Consider the following 22,541-nt stretch of genomic DNA (forward strand, 5'->3'; position numbering starts at 1 on the left):
TGAGCTGGGGCTTACGTGTGTTTATTTCTGTATAAATCATTACAAAACCAGATCTGGGACTGTCGCTGCCCCCCATTACCCCAGTGTGCAAGGACTCACAGCTGGCCAGCCCCTACCCCGCAATCCACAGCCTCCTTTTGGAAGCCCTTCCCTCGAAGGCTGTGGAAGAGGGGGAATTAAACACACCCCACCCAGCCCCAACTTTAATAAAGTGCTTGAGCAGGGGACAGAACCCAGGTAACCCAGCTCCTGTGTCTCTATTCCCATCCCAAACTCGGAGGGAGACACTTCTCCCCCAAATCCTCAGCATCTCTAAACAAAGGCTGTCCTGGTGTGGCGGGGTACCCTTTCTCAATCCCAAAGGCTCCTCGGGCAGCAGGGACCGCTCTCCTGCTGCAGGGTAGGAAGAGACGCCTGGCCGACAGGAGCCAGGCTAATGGCAGCTGGACTGACAGCCGCTAAGAAAACAGCTGTGTGTTTGTCCCACATCTGCCCGAGTTCTTCAACCACAGGGGTATTTACACAAAAATACCCTAAAGTTTCCAGGAGGTGGGGAAGAGTACCCCGGCTCCCCATCCCCAGGGAGCTGAGTCCCCAGTGAGGGATGACAGCTGGGGGAATTTACACTTAAGTACAATGGAGAGTGAGTCTGTCTGCACACAGGAATGTGATCTCATAGTATGCCAGAAAGAGAGGAGGGCTTGTCCAAGGTCACTCGGGAAGAAGCCAGGACCTGGACACAGGCCTCCTACCATTTCCAGAACTCCACAAACTCTCTGGCCTGGCCTCCTGGCAGCTCCTACCCCATACGGTATCTCTGATTCTGGAACTGTGGGCCAAATCCTTGGGACAGACCTTTGTCCCAGCTAAGGAGGGAATGATTTGGGGCCCATTCCCGGGGCTCTGATGCAAGGCCTTACAGGAAAGGACATGACGTAAGCCTCAGACTGACTCAGAAAGACCCCTATACCCTGATTGACGATGCTCAGACCCTGACTAGACAAGAAAGACCCCCTGACACCCGATTAAACCATACAGAATTCCAAATCCCTGATTGGCCAATAGATAACTCCAGCCCTGATTGGCTGGAGGAAAAACCCTCATCAAGGCCCTGATTTGATTGACTGGGAAATACTCCAGCCAGCCCAAACTGGCTGGAAGATGGCCATGGTCAAATGGTTGAGCCCAGAGCCACTCTGCCTGTATCTCTCCGAGGTTGTAAGGACAGGATGACTAGGTCCAGGAGGGATGGGAGAAGGTGATGCCGTAGAGCTGGGCCCAGGATGAGAAGACCCTCTTCTCGGTGATGAAGCGGTGGTGATTGCCCTTACGGCTGTGCTCATTCTGGATGTACGTGACACACTCATCGGGCCCCTTGGGCTCATAGTAGTGGTATGGCATGCGCTGCAGGCGGGGCCGCTGGCTGGGCACAGCAGACAGGGGAGTCAGGGGCATGGGGGCAAGACCCCACCTGTAAGGGGTCTTTTCTACTTCCACCCCTCTCCTATTCTAGAGTCTCAGTGGAATAAATCCTCAATCCCTTCCTCAAGCCTCAGTTTTCCCATCTATAAAGTGGGTATATGGTAGACTAAGTTTGTGGAAACATCAAGCTTCTTTTTTAAAAAAATGGAACTTTTTTCTTTCCCCAACAGAGCAGCAGTGATCAAGAACTGTGGGCTTGGAGGCCTGGTACCCCTTATAATTTCTGAGACCTTCCTTGGTTCCCCTCACTAAACACCCTCCTCAATTTGCACTCATAAAATGGGGAGGACAGTATCCTGGCACTGTGTGAGGAAATGACACTTGGTGCATGGTCAGCACTCAGTAACGTATGACTAGCACTCCATGGAATTCTCATAGTCAGTACCAACAAACAAGCTCAAAACCCAGCTTGGAGTGGAAGCCCCTGGGGCAGCTCCAAGAAACCCACCTCTGCAGAACAGCATGAATTTATCCCACAGAGGCCCTCAGAGGAACCCTCAGCAGCGTCCCCAGACCTCCCAGCTCCACCCTGTAATCAGTAACCGGGTATGGTTCTGGGGTGTACCGGAGCTCACCTGCAGTAGTCAGGAGGGACCATGCCATACACGTGCACATGGTCACACAACTCCACCGCAATCACCATGGTAAACCAGCCCGTGCTCAACCAGGAGTGGGACTTTTCCCTGGGGGCAGAGAGGAGTCTCAGTGAAGGGGCATGCAGGCAGGGATGGGGAGCAGGCAGGGAGAAATGGTCCACCCCCACGGAGGCTCCCAGAAGCTCTACCCACTGTCTCTCCAGGCTCTGCCTCTACATCAGACTTGTGTACCACCCACTGTGGGAGCACTCAGGCTGCTGAGGGGAAAGGGCACAATGCAAACAGGTCATGAACTCAAGAGGCTAATAATTCAACGGTGCACACTGCGATTAACCATGACGACCATAAAGCATGCTAGCAGCAGCTGTGTGTCCTCTGGGACCAAACTCCTATGGGGATACTAGATGATGCTGAGAAGATGATGCCGAGGTGACCACAGAGCAAGGCATAAAGGAGAGCCCACGCCCTGGGGCTACAGCAGCCACCAGCTACATGTGGCTTTGTAAGCACTTGATATGTACCTGAGAGGTACTATGTCACCAGCTACGTGTGGCTTAGTAAGCACTTGATATGTACCTGAGAGGTACTATGTCACCAGCTACGTGTGGCTTAGTAAGCACTTGATATGTACCTGAGAGGTACTATGTCACCAGCTACGTGTGGCTTAGTAAGCACTTGATATGTGTCTGAGAGGTGTATGTCAAATGTGCACTGGAGCCCTTGGGTAGCATGAAAAGCAGAATGTAGACTATGTCATTCATAGTATTTTGATATTGATTTAATATATGTTTTATATATATATATATATATTATATATATAGTTTTGTGTTTGTTTTGTTTGTTTTCCCTGAGACAGAGTTCTCTCTATGTAGCCCTGGCTGTCCTAAACTTGCTATGTAGACCAGGCTGGCCTCAAAGATGTCTGTGTGCATATACCATATGAAGGCAGTGTTCATGGGGGCCAGCAGAAGGCATCAGATCACCTGGAACTGGGGTTGCAGGTGGCTGTGAGCAGTCTGTCCTGGTGTGGGTGCTGGGAACCGAACTCAGTCCTCTGGAAGAGTGCATGTGCTCTTAACCGCTGAACCATCCCTCCAGTCCTAAGTACACCTGAAGGTGAGACTATTTCCACGTATTTGGTGGGAAGTGGTTCTTTGGCACATTTAAAAGAAAAGCACGCCTGTAACAAGTGTGACAAAGAAAGATGACACAAAGCTGCCCAAGACAGGAATAAAAGAAATGACCACACTTCCTCACGGATGCTAAGGGAACCCACAGATACTACAGATATAAATCCGATACCTGACATGAAATGGCCAACTCCTTAAAACCCACGAACTCCCTAAGATGAAGGAGGCTGCCTGAACACTCTATAATATTAAAGAAAATGAACCCAGTAATTCCAGGGCCGGGGGTGCAGCTTTCATAATAGAATGTGTGCTTACCATGCTTTGGGCCCCGAGTTCCACCCCAGAAATAAAAACTACAAAGACTAAACATCTTCTACAAAGGGGCTCTACAGACCCAGACAGTTTCACAGCAAACTCTACCAAATGATATCTGTTCTGTACAACCTCACCCACAAAACAGAAGGGGAACTTCAATGTGTGACCCCAAACTCAACCTAGAAAGAAAACTACAGCAAAACCAGCCTGGGTTGAAAATCCTAGTGCGACATGGTGAGAAAAAAGAGGCACAGATTGGGAAGGAAGAAAAAACAAGCCAGTATCTCCACATAACATGATTATTAATGGGTGAAAGACCCAAAGAACCTACAAAAATCTCCTTCAACTGGTGAGTTTAAGAGTCAACACATTGCCGGGCGGTGGTGGCACACGCCTCTAATCCCAGCACTCGGGAGGCAGAGCCAGGCGGATCTCTGTGAGTTCGAGGCCAGCCTGGTCTCCAAAGCGAGTTCCAGGAAAGGCGCAAAGCTACACAGAGAAACCCTGTCTCGAAAAAACAAAAAAAAAAAAAAAAAAAAAAAAAGAGTCAACACATTAAACACTAACCATTTTTAAAAACACACACACTAGCAACAGGGTTGGGGGGTGGCTTGGAGGGTAAAGCACGCGCTGTGCAAACATCGGGGCATGACGTCCACGCATCCACAAAATTCCAGATGGGCGTGGTGGCCCATTTGTAATTCAAGTGCCCAGGAAGGAGACACAAGGGATGCCCTAGCCAGATCAGTGAGTACTGGGTTCAAGTGAGAGACTCTGCCTTGGTATATAAGGTAGAGAGCGAGCCAGGAAAACATCTGACCTCAACCTCAGACCTCTATATGCATATGCACACATACGTATGCACACTTACACACACACATGAACACGCATACATACACACAGAAAAAATACACTAACAATAAACTGGGAGCCTAAAATAAAAATTGAAAATTGTCACTTATAACAGCTGAAGGGACACTGGCCCACTCGAGCATGTGGCCCTGGCAGGCCTTGCCCTTCTCCCCATTCCCTCTGCCTTGATAAAAACCATCAGATTATAGTCCTCAAGATGCCACCAAGGCCTGTTCCCTTATTGGGCCACTTCCTCCTCCTGAGGCTAACAAGGTCCAGCTATCAAAGTATTGAAGTCCAGCAATCAGAAGCCCCCTTTGGTCACCTAATTAACCTGCCCAATCAAAATTAAACACTTCATCCTAACACGGGGGTTCCCTCTTTACCTTTATAAACCGCCATTTGCCCATATGCCACGTCTGTCTCCTCTCTATCCAGAGACCGTCCTCTGTCCCTCTGGACAGATGACCCTCCCCCTTTCCCTTCCCCCCTCCCCTTCTCCCTCATCCCCATCTCCTCTACCACTGCATCCTAGCCCACCCTAACAGAGACCTCCCCTTCTTCTCCCTTTAAGAATGACACCTGCAACATCATTTGCTGTTTTTCTGCCTAAGTCAGGAAGCAGCCACTTTAACTTTTCTTCCCAGCTTAATAAAGGATCTCTCTGTGAAAACAGGTGTTTGGGTGTGGTTTGTGCCTAATCCATGGTTTGTGCCTAATCCGTGGTCTGGAAACACCCCCCCCCCCACCGTGTGGGAGTCTCTTTCAATAGCCACAAATCTTTAAAAACAACTAGGTATAAAGGGGGCTGAAAAGATGGTTCAGTGGTTAAGAGCAGTGACTGCTCTTCCAGAAGACCTGGGATCAATTCCCAGCACCCACATGGTATCTCACAGCGGTCTGTAACTTCAGTTCCAGGAGACAGAACACCCTTTTAGGAGCTCCTCGGGCACTAGGTATGAAGTAGTGCTCAGACACATGCAGGCCAAAGGCTCAGACATATGAATCTTTGAAAAACAATAATTGGGTATAAATCTACCAACATACACATAGAAGCTGTATGTTGAACCCATTGGTTTAAATAACATTGAAGTTAAATGCATCCACTGCCATTATCATTAGCTTTTTTGACAATAACTACCATAATATTTTAAATGTGGCCCACATTGTATTTATACAGGAGGGGACTGACTAGGTTTCTAGGGAGATTAGTCAGAGAAGAGCATGATGGGAAAGCTATTTCCTTAGAACAGAGCATGCTAGGCGCACCTGTGTGCTTACACTGAGGTATGCCGCTAACAGTCTAGACTCTAGGTGCCACACTGTGGAGAGTACCACCTAGAAAGATGCCAGTGCAGAGCATTCTGGGAGCCCCTGTTCCCTTGGAGTGGAGGATGCTGGGAAGAAGCTGGGGTGGGGGGTGGGGGTTTGGAGTGGGCAGGTGGGTGAGGCCAAGGTGAACATTTTGAAGATGACCCACGCTAACAGCTGAGGAGAGCTGGGGGGACCTGACCAGAGGAGGGTGGCAAGAGGTGACTACACCCTCAACATAGTGCATGCTGGGAGTATCAGGCCAGGGATGACCGCAGCGGGCAGGTGGGAGGTTGGCTGGTACCTGTCCTTGCCCGTCTCACCCCGGAAGAGGTCGTCAAACTGCTGCATGCGGGTGGGAGAGACGGCGTAGGCCTCCATGTTCGGGAAGGCGAGGCCCGCCCGCTGGATGACGCGCAGGAGGCTGCCCTGCGGCTTCTGCATCTTGTTTGGGGGGCCCCAGAAGATAAACACCGTTTCAGGGGTCCGGTTGACAAACTCCTGGGGCCTCCGCAGCACACGGAACACACTGGAATGGGCCACTACGCGGAAGGTGGTTTTGTTGCCGACATCCGCCGAGTAGCCCGTGGTGGGAGCATCGTTCATGCGGATGGTGCACTCAGCCCGCTCAATCTCGGGGCCCAGTTTGGTGCCCAGCAGGTGGCTGGAGCTGGTGATGATCACACACTGGTTGCACCGGGAGGGCAGCGTCTGTGGGGCAAGAAGGGGGACACTATCAGGGCTGCTCTGTGCAGGGTCCCCAGCGCTAGGCAGCCAGGCCTGCGGGAGCCGGGGACCATCTCGACCTTTCAAAGCACATATTCCTAACCATCTGGGGACACAGCAACAAAGGACAGCCAGTTCCTGTCCCTCAAGATGTTTGCCATCCTAGGGAGCAGCACAGGCTCCAGAGGTCCCACCCCTCCCAGACTCTCTCTAGGCGGTTTATGGATGCTGGTGTAGGGGTTGGGTAGGGGTTTGAGAGGGGGAGAAGAGAAAATAAAGGAGAATAAAGATGATCAAAATACATTATACACATGCATGAAGATGTCATAAGAAACCCATTATATAATTAATATATGCTAATAAAAAACCAAAACCAAAAAAAAAATGCTTAGAGTTGGGGAGACAGACAGCATAATACACATTAGGAAAAAACATGGAAAGAGGTGATCGGAAACAGAGAAGTGGAGGCTTCTTTAGAACAGTCTTTAGAGCCGGGCGGTGGTGGCACTCGCCTCTGATCCCAGCACTCAGGAGGCAGAGGCAGGCAGGTCTCTGTGACTTCGAGGCCATCCTGGTCTACAGAGCAAGTTCTAGGACAGTCAGGTTGTTAACAGAGAAACCCTATCTTGAAAACAAAACAACAACAACAACAAAACAGTCTTTAGAGTCACACCACTTAGGCAAAAATGTTCAAGGCCAGAGGAAAAGCAAGTACAAAGACTTGAGACAGAAATATACAGGCGGCACACTGAGAAACAGAAGATGGAGACCAGCGTGTGTGGCCCAGCTCCCCCAAAAGAACGCTCTCTCCCAAAGCACCAGGTCATTTTCCATGGCCTCCAACAAGCTCCAACACTAGTTCTCTCGCCATCAGGCGGGGAGAAGCAACAAGCCACGCTCAGACCCTTTCCCTTCAAACCACCCTCGCTCACGAGGTCCCTCTTTCTCCCCATCTACTCTCCCATTCCTCTTAACCCCTACTATGGGTCCTTTTCAGGGAGGGTGTGTCCACAGCCAAGGGGCCTCCATACACAAAGGCTCTGAAGAAAATTCAACAAAGGAAGACAGTCTAAATACATGAATTTCATAGACACCCTAAGGCAGAGAGAGGTCCCCAGGATGACATGACTGGCTGACAAACCAAGTCTGTAGAGGTGAGAGTGCTGAACCCTAGCCACCAGGCCCCCGTCGCTAGACTTTTCTGTCTAGCTGCAATTTAGCAGGGGCTGGGCAAATCTCTGGCCCTCCCATGCTGCGTGGCTGCATGATCACCTCAGGTCTGCTAGGGAGATGACAGCACTGAGCAGCTGGTACTGGAGAAAGGGCAGCCGGCCATTACTGTTTCTGCTCTTGTGTTCTCCAGAACCTCAGGGGTCTCCGCCCAAGCTTGTCGGGGTGTGTCCCCAGAGAGCCATGAAAACCGGAAGTCTGACTCAGGAGCAACAGAAGGTATGTTTTTAATTATTAAAATACATTTGTGTGTGCACATGTGTGTTGTGTGTGTGTATGGGGGGGGTGGCATCCCACAACACACTCCCTTGTGTGTGGAGGTCAGAGGACAGCTTGCTGGAGGGTTTTTTTTTTCCTTCCACTATGTAGATTCCAGAGATCGACCTAACTCAGGTCATCAGGCTTGGCAGAAACACCACCTTTACCTACGGAGCCATTTCACTGGGCCAAGACAGACTTTTTTTTTCCTTTGGTTTTTCGAGACAGAGTTTCTCTGTGTAGCTTTGTGCCTTTCCTGGATCTCACTCTATAGACCAGGCTGGCCTCGAACTCAAAGAGATCCGCCTGCCTCTGCCTCCTGAGTGCTGGGATTAAAGGCGTGCGCCGCCACCACTGCCTGGCCCAAGACAGACTTTTTAACACTAAGGGTGGGACCTTAATGAGAACTAAGGCCCACTGTCAAACACCTGTTCAAGATCCCGCCCTAAGCAAAGGGCCGGGATCTTGACTGATGACCCTCATCCATCCTCTCCTCTCGGAGGCACAGAAGAGAGAAGAGTTGGAAGGTGGACATATCGGCAGCCAGGGAACTCCCCACAGAAGCTGCTCTACCTTGTTTCCGAGGATAGGGAAGTAGGCGTTGGAGAAACTCCACTTCTTGAGGTTGACAGGCCGACGCGTGCGGCCCCTCAGGGAGCCGTAGTGGAAGACCTCGTTGGCACTGTTGGAGCTGTAGAGGATGAGGATGGTGATGAGAGCCAAGAGGACCACAAACACTGCTGACCGCTGCTCCTGGAGAGGGAAGAGGCCATGGAGGGTTCAGGCACACACACACACACACAACAGGCTCGGTACCCCCTGCCTGCAGCCCACCATGCCCTTCATACCAGAGCAGATGAGTTCAGGTACCACCTCCTTCTCCTGGCAATCCGCCTATCTCGTTCCTTCTTAGTCTCCCCCCAGCCCTAGGGACTGAACCTAGGGCCTCATGTATGTGAGACAATTACTCTGCCTCTGAACTATCCAGTCCAGTCTCGTCGCTTGCAAACTGCTATCCCTCCAAACTAGACCTGGAGCTCTGAGCCCTAAGGTTGGGTCAGCCTTGTTCCCCAGGGTGAGGCCTGCGGAAGGTGCCCAGGCCCCTGGGTGAGGCCTGCGGAAGGTGCTCAAGAAGAGAGCCCAACACGGTGTTGCACACTCCCAGTGCTTTGGAGGCTGAGGCCTGAGGATTGCTGCATGCTTGATGCTAGCCTGGGCTACAGAGAACAGGAAAAAGTGTTTCTGGACTGAACTGGATGTGGGTGACAAGGTCCTCTGCCTAGACACAGGTGGGGAGAGGGAATATCCAAATACAAGATCCAGATGGTCCAATGATAGTAACTCTCCATACGCTGTCTATATAGCTGGCCCCACACACTTTGAGGTTTGTAGATTCAACAGACCACAATCAACAGTCAAGCCTATAATGACTGTACCAGTACTGAACACATGCAGGCTTCCTATCTTGTTATCAGTCCCTAATTTTGGGAGGTTTTTGTTTGTTTGTATAGAAATAGGCTCGTGCTGGGTGGTGGTGGTGGTGGTGGTGGTGGTGGTGGTGGTGCATGCTTTTAATCCCAGCACTCGGAAGGCATAGGCAGGTGGATCTCTGTGAGTTCGAGGCTAGCCTGGTCTACAGAGCGAGTTCCAGGACAGGCTCCAAAACTACACAGAGAAACCCTGTCTCGGGAAAAAAAAAACAAGAAAGAAAAGAAATTGGCTTACATGGCCCATGCCACCTCCACCTCACTGTGTAATCAGGGCTGGCTTTGATCTACTGATCCTCCTGTGTCCGCCTCCTAAGTGCTGGGATGACAATCAGGCAGCATGACACCAGCAGTTTTGGTTGCACACATTGGGTTAGGCATTATAACTTATCTAGAGATGATAAACTCTGTTTTGTGGGTTATATGCAATTACTAAGCCATCCTATATGAAGAACCTGAGCTCACACCCTTGGATTTCTCTCTCCTCGGGATCCCGGGAGCAATCCCTTACATATATGAAGGAACATGTCACTTCTCATTCCTTGCCTGCTTGGTGAAAAAAGGTCTGGGCTCTTTGAGGTATTTTTTCTTGCCAAAGCATCTTAAGATTTCTCAGTAGAGGGCGCTGGAGAGACACTGTTAAGAATAAAGACAGTACCCCTAAATCGCTTTGGTTCTTACTGGGACCACAAGTATTTATTTAAAGTTCAGCTCCTCCGGGACACTCAACCACCAGCAGCACCCAGAAGCCAGCAGCTTCCCCTTCGCAGGGCCATGTAGTAGACGGTGAGTGGGCTGCGGCTGGGCTGTCTCCAGCTGGGCCTGCACCTCAACCCTTGGGGCTTACACCCGGTCCTGGATTTAACAATCAGGTTGCATCCTGATCAACTCCACTCAGCAGTGTGTGTCAACCGGCTCCTCTCAGCAAGAGGGGCTCTTTGGAAGCTGCGGGTCTCAGCCCCACCCAGTATCACCAGGTAGCAAAGGAACAAAACTTCAAGTTTCAAAGCGCAGGTCCCACTGAATACTTCTCATTTTTGCATCACCAAAATTCAGAAAGCCCACGTCTGGCAGCTGGGGGTGCGGGTCAGTTGACAGAGTGCTAGGCTAGTATGCCTGAAGCCCTGGTTCTGATTCCCAGCACTACATAAACTGGGCATGGTGGTACAGGCCTGAAGTCCCAGTGCTCGGAAGTGGAGGCAGGAGGATCAGAAGTCCCTTAGACTACACAGTGAGGCCAGCCTGGGATACACAAGACCCTGTCACAAACAAAATTTTTTTTCTAAGTCTAACATGACAAGTCAGAGATTCCCACATTTCTTTTTATTTTTGAGACAGGTCTCTCTATTTAGACCAGGCTGGCCTGGGATCACTCCAGAGATCCACTGCCTTGGCTTCCTGGGTGCTGGGATTGAGTCCCATTCCCTGTTTGTTGCTCCATGTCCCATTGCCACTGATAATTCTCTGTATTAAATCATTCCTGTCAAAGGGCTGTTATCTTTCCCCTGGACTCAGAATGCTACAACCACACGCCCCACTTTCAAATCTCACGTTCTGCCATGGAGCCCCGGGAAAGGTGTTGGGGGGGGGCGTGTCAAACACATAGTAGGACCTCAGGAAATATGAACAAATACATGATGGGGAACTCAGGTACTGTGACTTTGAACATGGCCATTCCCCCAAGGCCCCTGCTCACCTCCCTACCCGGTTTCCCCGCATGCACAGCATCCACCTTCACACAGTGCTTTCCCATAGGTAAGTCAAGCTTAGGACATAGGACATTGGGCCCAGAAAGAGGCAAGAGGCCCCCAGATCAACGGCTCAGTGGCTGAAGCCAGGGTCTGCACCCAGGCGTCCTGTGTGGGTTAGAGTGGCGGTGCCCTGGCCAGGGCGGGTTTCAGAGTCCACTCCACAGCAGGTTGCCAGCAGCTCAGATGCGGGCAGGAAATGAGGGGGACTTACTTTGTTTCCACTCATCTCTCTCCGGCGTCTGCTGAGGGGTAGGGGCCAGCGTCCTGCAGGTGGCCCGGGGGGCAAGGCTGTGGGGTCACACCTGTAAGCCACCAGAAAGGGTTATGGCCCGAGGCCCTCCCCTGGATGCGGCTGGATGACAGGTCTCACCTCTACCCAACAGCTCTCCTACATGCCCCCAAACTTTAAGGCTCAGGGCTGCATCCATTTTGCCCTGGTTCCCACTCATCATACTTCAAGCAGGGACGGTTCAAAAGTTTCCGACGTCCCTGACTCTCCCCAGGGGCCACCTCACTGACCTCTGAACTATGACTCGATGAGTTCAGTCATTGGCCAGTGTGATCTTGGGGTCAAGGGCACAGCCATGATTCTCGGAGGTACAGTGTTGTCTCAGCTGAGGGACGGCTGCAATCACAGCCGTGCACAGGCCTGCCTGCCCCGAACCCTCGCCCCCACGGCTGGGCCGAGCCCGGCTACACCTCCATTTCCCCACCTGTAAGCAGGCCGTCAGCATTCGGGTCAGTCCACCTCCTCCGACAGCAGAAAGGGATGGTGCGGAAGGAAGGCTGGGCCTGGATCCTCGCAGGGGATCCCCGGCTGGGAGCCTCCCGGGAGCCTCCCGATTCCTGTCACTATCCCCGCCCCCTGACCGAGCTGCTGTTTACTCCCTACCCCAGGAATAGCTAAAAACCTCAGGCCAGAGCGCCACACACTCACCCCGCTCCGGATTGGCCAGGCCTGGCCCCGCCCCCCGCCGGGCCGGCCCCGCCCCCCGCCGGGCCGGCCCCGCCCACCGCCGGGGCGGCCCCCTCCGCCCTCCCCAGGCCAGGGTTCTCTTGGGCCGTCCCTGCACCTCCGGGCGTGGAGACCCCAGACTCCCATCTGTCCCCACCGGGCAGTCCGGGAAACTGAGGCTCGTCGGAAGGGGGGCGCGGCTTGTCCTTGGACTCAAACCGTTAGGAACACACACAGGAGTCCGGAATGCAGAATCCGAGCGTCCCCATCAGCCCCGCCACCTCCAGCACTCAGAGCGCTCCCGGGTCTGGCCGCAGCTCCCGGGCAGACCTCGGGCACACTACCCTGTCCTGCGCATGCCCCGTGCTCCAGCCACCCGGAGCACTCCAGGTCCCAGGCCCACGCCCCACTTTCCCACCTTTGCCTGAGCAGTGCCCTCAGCCAGGACCACGGTCCCCCTGGTCAGCCCCGTCACGGTCCTGCTCTGAGAAGGCCATGGTCAGGACAGCATGTCAGGTGCCAGTGCGAATGTCGGGTCCACACTTACTGGCTGGGGGGCCTCGAGCAAGCCATGTGACCTCTCTGAGCCTCAGTTTCCTCATCTGTGAAATGGGAATGATAAGAACTAGTAACTCCTGGGGTGACTGGAAGGACGCATGCAGATGTGACAAAGGGCGCCCAGGGCTTGAAAGTGCTCTATCAGATGTCCTTAGCCTTTAGGGTTCAGAGCCCGCCCCTGCACAAGCCTGTCCCACAAACAATCCTCCTCCCCTTGACCCCAAGCCAGGGACTACCCTTATATTACGGAACGAGCCCCGGGGCCACGCTAAGCATCGCCCGCCTACAGAATCCTCCTGGCAACGCGGCCTGGTAGGTGCTCTTGCTCCCCATTCCACAGATGAGGAGACTGAGGGATCAGAGAGACGAGGCGCCTTGCAGGCCGCCGGAGCAAGCAGAGGGAACCTTGTGGACACGTTTGTTTACAGGGCGGAGCCTGGCAGGGTCTCCCAGGAGGGTCCCCCCCAGTCCCTGCGTGCGCCCGGCGTGGACAGGCCTGGTGGGGAGCGGCTCACGCCGCCGGGGAGGCGGCAGCCCCGGAGCCTGCACCCCGCCCCGCTGGACGTGCGGAGGCCGAGCTGCGGGTGAGGGCCGCACCCTGAGCTCGCCCCGGGGCTTGGCTTCTCCGGGCGCCGGGATCAGGGTGCCCCCAAGTGCCGCGTGGGAGGCTCGGCCCCGCGCCCCCTCTTGGGCTGCTGCAACCCGGGGTCGGGCACCCTGACCCCAGCTCCGGAGGAGAGGGGTGCGGGGCCGCGGCAGGGTCCCCTCGTCTCCAAAGCGGCAGGCCCAGCGAACCCCGCGGGCTTTCACATCTCGGGGTGCGGTTAGCAAGGAAAGTGGGTCTCGGGGCGCCCCGGGGTCCCCCGCCCCGGCGGCTCTCCATCCCCGCGGCGCCGGCACAAGCCCCCGCCCCGCCGCCCGCCCCCGCGCGGCGCCCGCTCACCTCCGCCGGGGAGCGCCAGGCCCCCCGCGGCCCCCGAACCCCCTCACATGGCGCCGGGAGCCGAGAACCGGGGTCCGCGCTGCCCGGGCCACCCAGGCCCCGCCGCAGCTCCCGCCCGCGGGGTCCTAGCGCCGACGCTCACGGGCCCGGGCCAGGCAGGAGGGAGGGCGGAGCCTCCGGCTGTGGGTGGCCCCGCCCCAGGGAGGAGCCAGAGAGGAGGGATGCTCTCCATCAGCCTCCCATGCCATCCCGAGTCCGGATGTTTCTCCATTTCTCACACCCACGCCCCGCCCCGCCCCGTATGGACACCAAGACCTCCGATTAGGAAGGAGGTGGGGATCACTGGGCTCGAACTCTGGTTCCTCCACCTTGAGACCCAGTAGTAACCCCTGGGCAACCTGATACATTGCTTTATTTCCTTACTGACGGAAAATGGAGAGAAGAAGGTCTCAAAATGTAGCTTCTGCTGGGCCTAGTGGTGCAGGCCCCTGAGCCCAACACTTCAGAAGGTAGGAGAGAAGATTGTTGGAAATTTGAGGCCAGCCTGGTAGACATAGTGAGTCCCAGGCTGGCCAGGGCGACATAGGGAGACCCTGGCTCAACTCTCTTCCTCCTGCCCCGTGTATTCATTGTATGTTCTGCGATTAAAAGGAAGCAACATGGGACTGGAGAGATGGCTCAGCAGTTAAAAATACTGGCTACCCTCCAAAGGACCTCGGGAATCTGACGCCCTCTCCTGGCCTCCATGGACACTGCACATATTTGCGGTAAACAGACATGCAGGCAAAGCACCCATACACATAAATTTTAAAAAAGGCAATTTGAGGGCTGAGGAGATAGTCAAGTAAGCCAGACATGATGCCCCATGTGTTTTTGTTGTTGGTTTGGTTTGGTTTTGGTTTTTCAAGACGGGATCTTACTGTGTAGCCCTGGCTGTCCTGGATCTCGATCTGTAGACCAGGCTGGCCTCGAACTCACAGAGATCCGCCTGCTTCTGCCTCCCGAGTGCTGGGATTAAAGGTGTGTGCCACCACTGCCTGCCAAGGCCGTGTGTTTGTAACCCCAGCTGGGATTACTCTGGGCGTGTGAAGGAAGACAGGGAGATCCCTCTGGCTAGCTTACCCTGTCTGAGCCTTCCAGGTCAGCGAGAGAACATCATTGGAAGTTCACCTTTGACCTCCACACACACGGACATGCACATATGTACACACCCACGCGCAAAAGCAACCTAAGTAGCATGTTAGACTGGGTAAATAAACACACAGTCTGCTCATAGTGTTCTAAGAGGCTGGTAAGATGAAGCACGGGGGTCAGTGTGCGTGCCGGGAGAGGGGGCTGGGACACGGGGGTCAGTGTGCGTGCCGGGAGAGGGGGGCTGGGACACGGGGGTCAGTGCATGTCGGGAGAGGGGGCTGGGACACGGGGGTCAGTGCATGTCGGGAGAGGGGGCTGGGACACGGGGTCAGTGCATGTCGGGAGAGGGGGGCTGGGACACGGGGTCAGTACATGTCGGGAGAGGGGGGCTGGGACACGGGGGTCAGTGCATGTCGGGAGAGGGGGCTCGGACACGGGGGTCAGTGCATGTCGGGAGAGGGGGGCTGGGACACGGGGGTCAGTGCATGTCGGGAGAGGGGGGCTGGGACACGGGGGTCAGTGTGCGTGCCGGGAGAGGGGGGCTGGGACACGGGGGTCAGTGTGCGTGCCGGGAGAGGGGGGCTGGGACACGGGGGTCAGTGTGCGTGCCGGGAGAGGGGGGCTGGGACACGGGGGTCAGTGTGTGTGCCGGGAGAGGGGGCTGGGACACGGGGGTCAGTGCATGTTGGGAGAGGGGGGCTGGGACACGGGGGTCAGTGTGTGTGCCGGGAGAGGGGGGCTGGGACACGGGGGTCAGTGCATGTCGGGAGAGGGGGGCTGGGACACGGGGGTCAGTGCATGTCGGGAGAGGGGGCTCGGACACGGGGGTCAGTGCATGTCGGGAGAGGGGGGCTGGGACACGGGGGTCAGTGCATGTCGGGAGAGGGGGCTGGGACACGGGGTCAGTGCATGTCGGGAGAGGGGGGCTGGGACACGGGGTCAGTGCATGTCGGGAGAGGGGGGCTGTGTGTGTGCCGGGAGAGGGGGGCTGGGACACGGGGTCAGTGCATGTCGGGAGAGGGGGGCTGGGACACGGGGTCAGTGCATGTCGGGAGAGGGGGGCTGGGACACGGGGTCAGTGCATGTCGGGAGAGGGGGGCTGGGACACGGGGGTCAGTGCATGTCGGGAGAGGGGGCTGGGACACGGGGGTCTGTGCATTCCGGGAGAGGGGGGCTGGGACACGGGGTCAGTGCATGTCGGGAGAGGAGGGCTGGGACACGGGGGTCAGTGTGTGTGCCGGGAGAGGGGGCTGGGACATTTACAGGACACTTAAGTATAGAAAGCAAGTTTGAAGAGCTTCATGTTATGCAATCCCTTTGGAAAACAACATAGTAAAAATTTCCGTTTAACACCCTGGGTACCTAGAAGTCCCTGCAGATGTACCCAGCCACGTGATGTTCACAGCAGCGTGGTTTAAAGACAAAAGTGGCAATAGTCCAGATGTCTGGCAACAGGAGAGCAGAAGGTTTTGTTTGGTCTGGTTTGGTTTTTTGAGACAGGATTTCTCTATGTAGCCCTGGCCGTCCTGGAACTCACTCACTCCGTCGACCAGGCTGGCCTTGAACTCAGATCTACCTACCTCTGTTTCCCAAGTGCTGGGATTAAAAATGTGCAACACCACTGCCTGGCAAAGGTTTTTCTAAATATTATGAAATATTCACACTGGAATATTACACAGCAGGGGCAATTAATAAGCTACAGCCACGCTGGTGAATCTTGGAGACCTAAGGAGTACAAAAAAGAAATGTGGGGAGGTAAGTAAAGCTACACACATGGCTAGCAGAGGGGATAGAGTAGGCCAAGACTATCCTCAGCTAAATATCAAGGTCAAGAGCAGGCTGGGCGGCTGAGGCTGTTTCAAAAAACAAAACCAGATGAAGGGAAAGATCAGTTTTCTTCACCCCCGTTTCTACCCCTGCTCCCATCTGTGAATCAGGCTGTAGCCCCCAGCTACTGCTCCAGCACCACGCCATGCTCCCGGCCGTGATGAAAATGGACTAAAGCTCTGCAACTGTAAGCAGACCCCCAGTTCAATACTTTCTTTTAAAAGAGTTGCCGTGGTCACGGTGTCTCTGCACAGCAACAGAACAGTGACCAGGACACAAACAAAAGAAACCCTAACAGCGTTGCCAAGGGCAGGAGAGAGCCTGTGCCCGGACCACTGATTAAAGTTTTAAGAGCCCTGAGGAGGTGTGCACATTACAGTAAGCATGGGTATTGAGTTCAAGAGGCTCATAGAGTCCACGTGCGTTCTAATTTACTAATATAACGTAGACAGCTCAGCCTGTCACAAAATCAGAATATCACAATTTTAAAAGAAGAGGTTCAGGGCTGGTGAGATGGCTCAGCGGGTAAATAGCGATTGCCACCAAGCCTGATGACCCGAGTTTAGTCCCTGGGACCCGTGTGGTAGGAGAGAATCCACTCTCGCAAGTTGTTCTGACCTCCACATGCGCACTGTAGGGTTCTCACACCCCCCAATAAATAAATAAATAAATAAATAAATAAATAAATAAATAAATAAATGTAAGAAAAAGAAAGAAGGTGCAAAAGAAGATAAAAAGATAAAAACGAGATACTCTTTGATCATTATGACAGCATGTCTGCGAATGCCTGGTCTCTGAGACCACCATGGTCCTTCTCAGGGTAGAAGTTTCAGCATGACTCAGGAACCAATGTTGGTTCAGACGTCGGGAGTCTGACCTCGAGTTTATTTCAGGATGATTATGGTGGCACAGGCTGGTCGTCTCAGCTACTGGGGAGGCTAAGGCAGGAAACCCCAAGGGTGCTGGTGCCCTCTCCTGGCCTATGAGGGCACCAGCACACACTTGATTTACATGCAGACAAGCAGGCACACACACATACAATAAATTAAAATTTATAATTAAAAATTTTGTTTTTAATTTTTATTTTATATATAGGGGTGTTTTGCCTGCACGTATGTCTGTGCATCTCTTGTGTTTTGGTGCCATGGAGGTCAGAAGAGGACACTGGATCCCCTGGACCCTGAGTTAGAGATGGTTGTGAGCCATCGGGTGGTTGGGAAAGGAAGCCAGCCCTCTGCAAGGGCAGCCAGTGTTCCTAACTGATGAGCTCTCTCCAGCCCCAGGACTTTAAAATTTTAAAAACTGAGTCGCACCTGCGGCTTTGTGCGAGCATGTGCTCAGGAGTGCTCACGTTGGTGTCGGCTGCAGCCAGCGCCTGACCTCACTGCTCAGCCTTCTTGTTAGGTGCCTAGGAAAGACACGGAAAGAAACTCCGCCTTGTTCTTGGTGAGGCAGGGGTTCCTCCAGGCTGGCCAGAGAGCCTCGGGGATCCAGCTGTCTCTTCCCCTTTCTTGTTGTGAACAAGGACCTCACACTTAGGATTTTCGGGGGGGGGGGGGGGGAGATTCGGAGGGCTAAGCTCAAGTCCCCGGGCTTGCGCTACACAGTGCTTTACCAAGTGAGCTCTCTCCCCAACCTCCCTTTCTTTTCTCCTACTTTTTCTGTTACCTCCCCTTTAATATAATCACCATGTTAGTAAATGCACGTAAAAGGTGTGGGATAGAGTCCACATGGAACTGAAGCGGTAACTGCCTAGCTCAATAGTTCTCAACCTTCCTAAGGCTGCGACCCTTTAGTACAGTTTCTCATGTCGTGGTGAACACCCAACCATAAAATTATTTTCACTGCTACTTCATAACTGTAACTTGCTACTTTATGAATCATAAGGTAAATATCTGTTTTCCGGTGGACTTAGGTGACCCCTATGAAAGACTCCCAAAGGGATCTGGACCCACAGGTTCAGAACCTCTGCTCTAGAGGTTCGTAGGAGTGCTGCCATAACTTTTAACTTTATAAACTTCTAAGTTGTTTGCATTTCATTAATTTAGTAAGTTGTGATTGGTTGATTGGTTTGAAAGTCTTACTACGGTGGAGGGGGGGTGCTATGTGACCAAGGATGACCTTGAATTTCTGATCTTCTTGCCCCCTTTCAAAGTATTGGGATTGCAAGCATGTGCTGCTATGCCAAATCTACTTTGGGAAGTTAATAACACTGTTTTATTTTTATTATTATTATTAAAACAGGTGTGATGGGGTTGGAGAGACGGCTCAGTAGTTAAGGGCACTGGCTGCTCTTCCAGAGAACCTGGGTTAGATTCCCAGCCCCCACATGGTGGTTCACAATCGTTTGTAACTCCCATACAGGAGATTGGGGGCCCTCTTCCAGCATCTGATGGCACCAGGCATGTACATGGCACACAGATGTGTATGCAGGCAAAACACACAAAACAGATTAAAATTGAGGAGAAACAAACGTGTGTGTGATAAACTCCAGACTCCAGCCATGGTGGGCAAGCAGACGACCCAACCAGAGTGGACGCAGGACAGAGTCCTGCTCTCCAGGACTAGCCTTCAGTGCTTCCTGCAAGGCAGGCCTCCTGACCCCACCCTGCAGGACAGAACGGAAACCACGGTGGGCGTGGTTGAGGAGAAAGAAAGGAAGGGCGGGTGAACAGTCTGATGAACTTGACTGCTAGGTGCTCAGAGACCAAGGGCTCTCTAGCAAGGACAGCCAGGGCGTGGAGGTTGTGCCAGTCATGGGAGTCTCCTGTCCCCACTACAGCCCTTCTCTACCCCAGGCCCTGCTAGGGACCCTGAAAATGAAGGGATGCTTAAGCCCAGATCCAGACCAAAGCAGAGTGGACTCAAGCCCGTCAGATTTCTGGACTCCCGTTCTAGGAGGGCTGGCTTCCCTTCCTGGACCCCAAGAACAGTAACAGCCCCCTTTTGTGGTACTAATAATGCGGGTAAGAGTTGGTGTACACCTTTAATGCCAGCACTCGGGAGGCAGAGGCAGACAGATCTGAATTTGAGGCTAACCTTGTCTATAGAGCTAGTTCCAGGACAGCGAGGGCTACCCAGGGAAACCGTCTCGGAAAAAGAAACAAAAGGGGGGCTGTAAGAAAGACATAAGATCCTGTTGGGGTGCTAGTCTCTGCATTAAGCCCTTTCCAAGCACCCCTCACCAAATCCCTAAAGGAACCTGTTACAGGGGAGCGACTGGAAGTCCACTTTCCAGAAGACCGGAACGTGGGAGTGACAGGTTCCAGCTTGGGGAACATGGAGGTGACGGGCTGACGATCATCTAGGCCTGCCTATTTAATGACCACTGAGCTGTTAGACACACAGACCCCAAGCCTGGAGGAACTGAACTGGCCCAGCCACAACAGAGGCTCATGGATGGGACCAGTCCCGCCTCATTCCTGGAGAAGTTCACTCAGTTTCAGTCCTTTCTCCCCAGGGAAGGCATATATGTGACAGCCGGGTACCCCTACTTCCTGCAGTTTACCAATTGGTCCCCCTGACACACACGGTTGGGGCTGGAACCCAGGTGTATCTAGCAAACACCCTATCACTAAGCAACACTTAATCCTTCCTTTAGCAAACTTCTTTGTGCTCTTATGATTTTTCTGGAGTCTTTTCCTCACCTACCATCTCAGATCCACAGACAGATTGGTGCTCAGCTCCACTGAAGTCAGGCCTGGGGACTCCAACTTTCGATCTCTAAGGCGGAGGCTGGAGACTGAGTCAGAGCTCTGAGCATGGTGCTGGGGTCCCCAGGTCCCTGTGGACAGGGGCTGGACAGAGGTGCCCAGCTGTTCCCAGTAAGCTTGGAGTTCCTTTCTTCCCCTGAATAGACACCGTAGAGAAACGCATACCCCAGCCAGAGGTCCCTGAGAAAGGAGTTCTAAGACACCTGGTGCTGTGGGACCCACCTCACTTCCTTTCTGGGCTTAAATGGAAGTTGGTGGGTCCCCAGTGAGTTCGCTGAGAGACAAAGGAACCAGAGGAGGGATAAGAACACACAAGTTCAGAGTCTGTAAACCTGAGTGACCCCCACAACACCTCAAGGCTTTGCCCGGCTCCTGTCCCCTACTCACCTTCCAGCAGGTGCCAGGCCCACAGCAGCGAAGGAGGGGACTCCTCACTGTCATCACGGGAGAGCCTTCAGTAGACCCTATTCCAACAACCAGACCTGTCAGAGGGCATCTCTGTGTGCCTGGAGGAAGTAGCTGGCAGTTTCCTGAGAAACATAATTATTCAGGCCAACCCAGCAAATAAACACCTCCCCCGGAGGCAGGGCCAGGACAGAAGCGTTCCTGTGTGCTGGACCCAAGGATTCGGCCAGCGATTCCTGGTGGGTAGAAAATGTGAAGACTGACTCCCAGGAAGGAATACAGCCTAAATCCCACCAGGATGGGGATGAGGGTGGGGGACGTCTCTGAACACCCAGGGTGAGGGCACGGGTCAGAAGACTTCAACTGGGGTAGAAGGCCCACTACCCCCTGGGAATGAGAACTGGAAAGCAGCTGTAACTACAGAGACCGCCCAGAGGCCAGAACTCGCTTGATCTTGGGCTCGCTTTGGCTGGAAACAGCCATTCCTTGCATATCTTTAGTCTACCATCCCGTAACTAATAGATAAAAACCTTTGAAAGCTATTAACTTAGCAGATCATGAGCTTCTACCACCTCAAAAGCTAAGAACGCCATCAGATAACATCTCAGGCCTATAGGAGGGCTTCCCCCATCTTGCTGTGACTGCCTCTCTGATGCACCAGGCAATGTATTTTAAACTCGCCTTGATGTATGACTTTGTCCTGTGAAATTATAAAACTTCAAGAAACTGCTTCCACATTGGAACATGGAATTTGGGGTAACCCAGATCTGTGTCCTGGGCCACAGATACTCATAATGGCTCCAGAATTACCTCTCCCATTAAGATAAGAACAGTATTTTTTGTTATTTATTTGTTTGTTTTAAGACAAGGTTTCTCTGTGTAGCTTTGGCGCCTTTCCTGAAACTCACTCTGTAGCCCAGGTTGGCCTTGAACTCAGAGATCCTCCTGCCTCAGCCTCTTGAATGCTGGGATCAAAGGTGTGCGTCATCACCGCCCAGCTCCAGAGGCAGCCCAGCATCTCTGAACTCATGCAATCTTGTGAGGTAGGAATTACTTGATTGCCTTTTTTTTTTTTTTTTAATCGATGGGGAAACTGAGACCCAAAAAGGTTCTAATGAACCAGAGCCATAAATCAGAGAGTGGAGCCGTGGAGCCAGAGTGGAGTCGAGCCTGCTGCCCGGGTCCTCCATCTCACCCACTCCTCACCTCTGCCCTAGCACTGCCCCTTAGCACTGCCAGGCCTGCGGAAGTGCCTTGGCATTCAGCCTGCATGCCTGGCTCAGAGTTCCCCCCTCTCCCCTCCTCCTACTTATGAGAAGGCTTCCGGGCCACCTGGCACAGGATACACAGGGGACAAGGGCAGTGCTGTGGGCCAGGCGCCAGGTCTCCAGTCACTCCTGAGGAAATGGGTAAGAGGGAGAGAGGGCTAGGCCACTAGAGTCCTCAGCAGGACGGGCTCTGTCATTTGTGTGATCCAGTACAGTATCTCAGTGAGAGGTTCCTTGTTAAAAATGAAAACCTAACACTATAAAGAGTTTTAAGTTTGTAGCCAGAGAGACTAAACGAAGCCCAGGGCTGTGGGGACTGCACAGGTCATACCCAGAGTGTCCTGAGCTCTGAAGCCAAGAGCTAAACACAGGGTTCCATTCCTCAGTCGTCCAAAGGGGGGAGGAGGCAGGGGTAAGTGAGCTCCCAGGTCTGACAGCCCCCCAGCTCAGCCACCTCACCAAAGCTAGCCTGGGCTACCTCATCTGTAATAAGCACCAGCTCCATCCTCAGGGGGGTGTCACACCGTCATTAACAGCAGGAAGGTGGCTGTGTCAGTACTTCAAGGGCGAGAAAAGAGAAGTTCACATCCTTCCACACAG

The 22,541-nt window shown here is 53.4% G+C and overlaps 1 protein-coding gene across 2 annotated transcripts; it reads right to left on the reverse strand.

Annotated features, from left to right (window-relative positions):
- Positions 1-13,749, reverse strand: St6galnac6 (ST6 N-acetylgalactosaminide alpha-2,6-sialyltransferase 6). Of its 2 annotated transcripts, none has more exons than XM_052724378.1 (7): positions 13,595-13,749; positions 12,641-12,695; positions 11,350-11,440; positions 8,474-8,653; positions 5,991-6,397; positions 2,058-2,165; positions 1-1,419 (listed from the first exon to the last, which is right to left on the reverse strand). In XM_052724378.1, the coding sequence occupies exons 2-7, from the start codon at positions 12,664-12,666 to the stop codon at positions 1,104-1,106; spliced, it is 1,128 nt and encodes a 375-aa protein (XP_052580338.1). In that variant the 5' UTR covers positions 12,667-12,695; positions 13,595-13,749; the 3' UTR covers positions 1-1,103. The 2 variants fall into 2 exon arrangements, with proteins under 2 accessions (XP_052580338.1, XP_052580339.1); XM_052724379.1 differs by having other exon boundaries at positions 1,122-1,423; positions 13,595-13,747.
- Positions 13,750-22,541: the final 8,792 nt, after the last annotated feature.

The sequence above is a fragment of the Peromyscus californicus genome, unplaced genomic scaffold (genome assembly GCF_007827085.1).
Source record: "Peromyscus californicus insignis strain IS unplaced genomic scaffold, ASM782708v3 Scaffold_7__1_contigs__length_154581171, whole genome shotgun sequence".
NCBI lineage: Eukaryota > Metazoa > Chordata > Mammalia > Rodentia > Cricetidae > Peromyscus > Peromyscus californicus.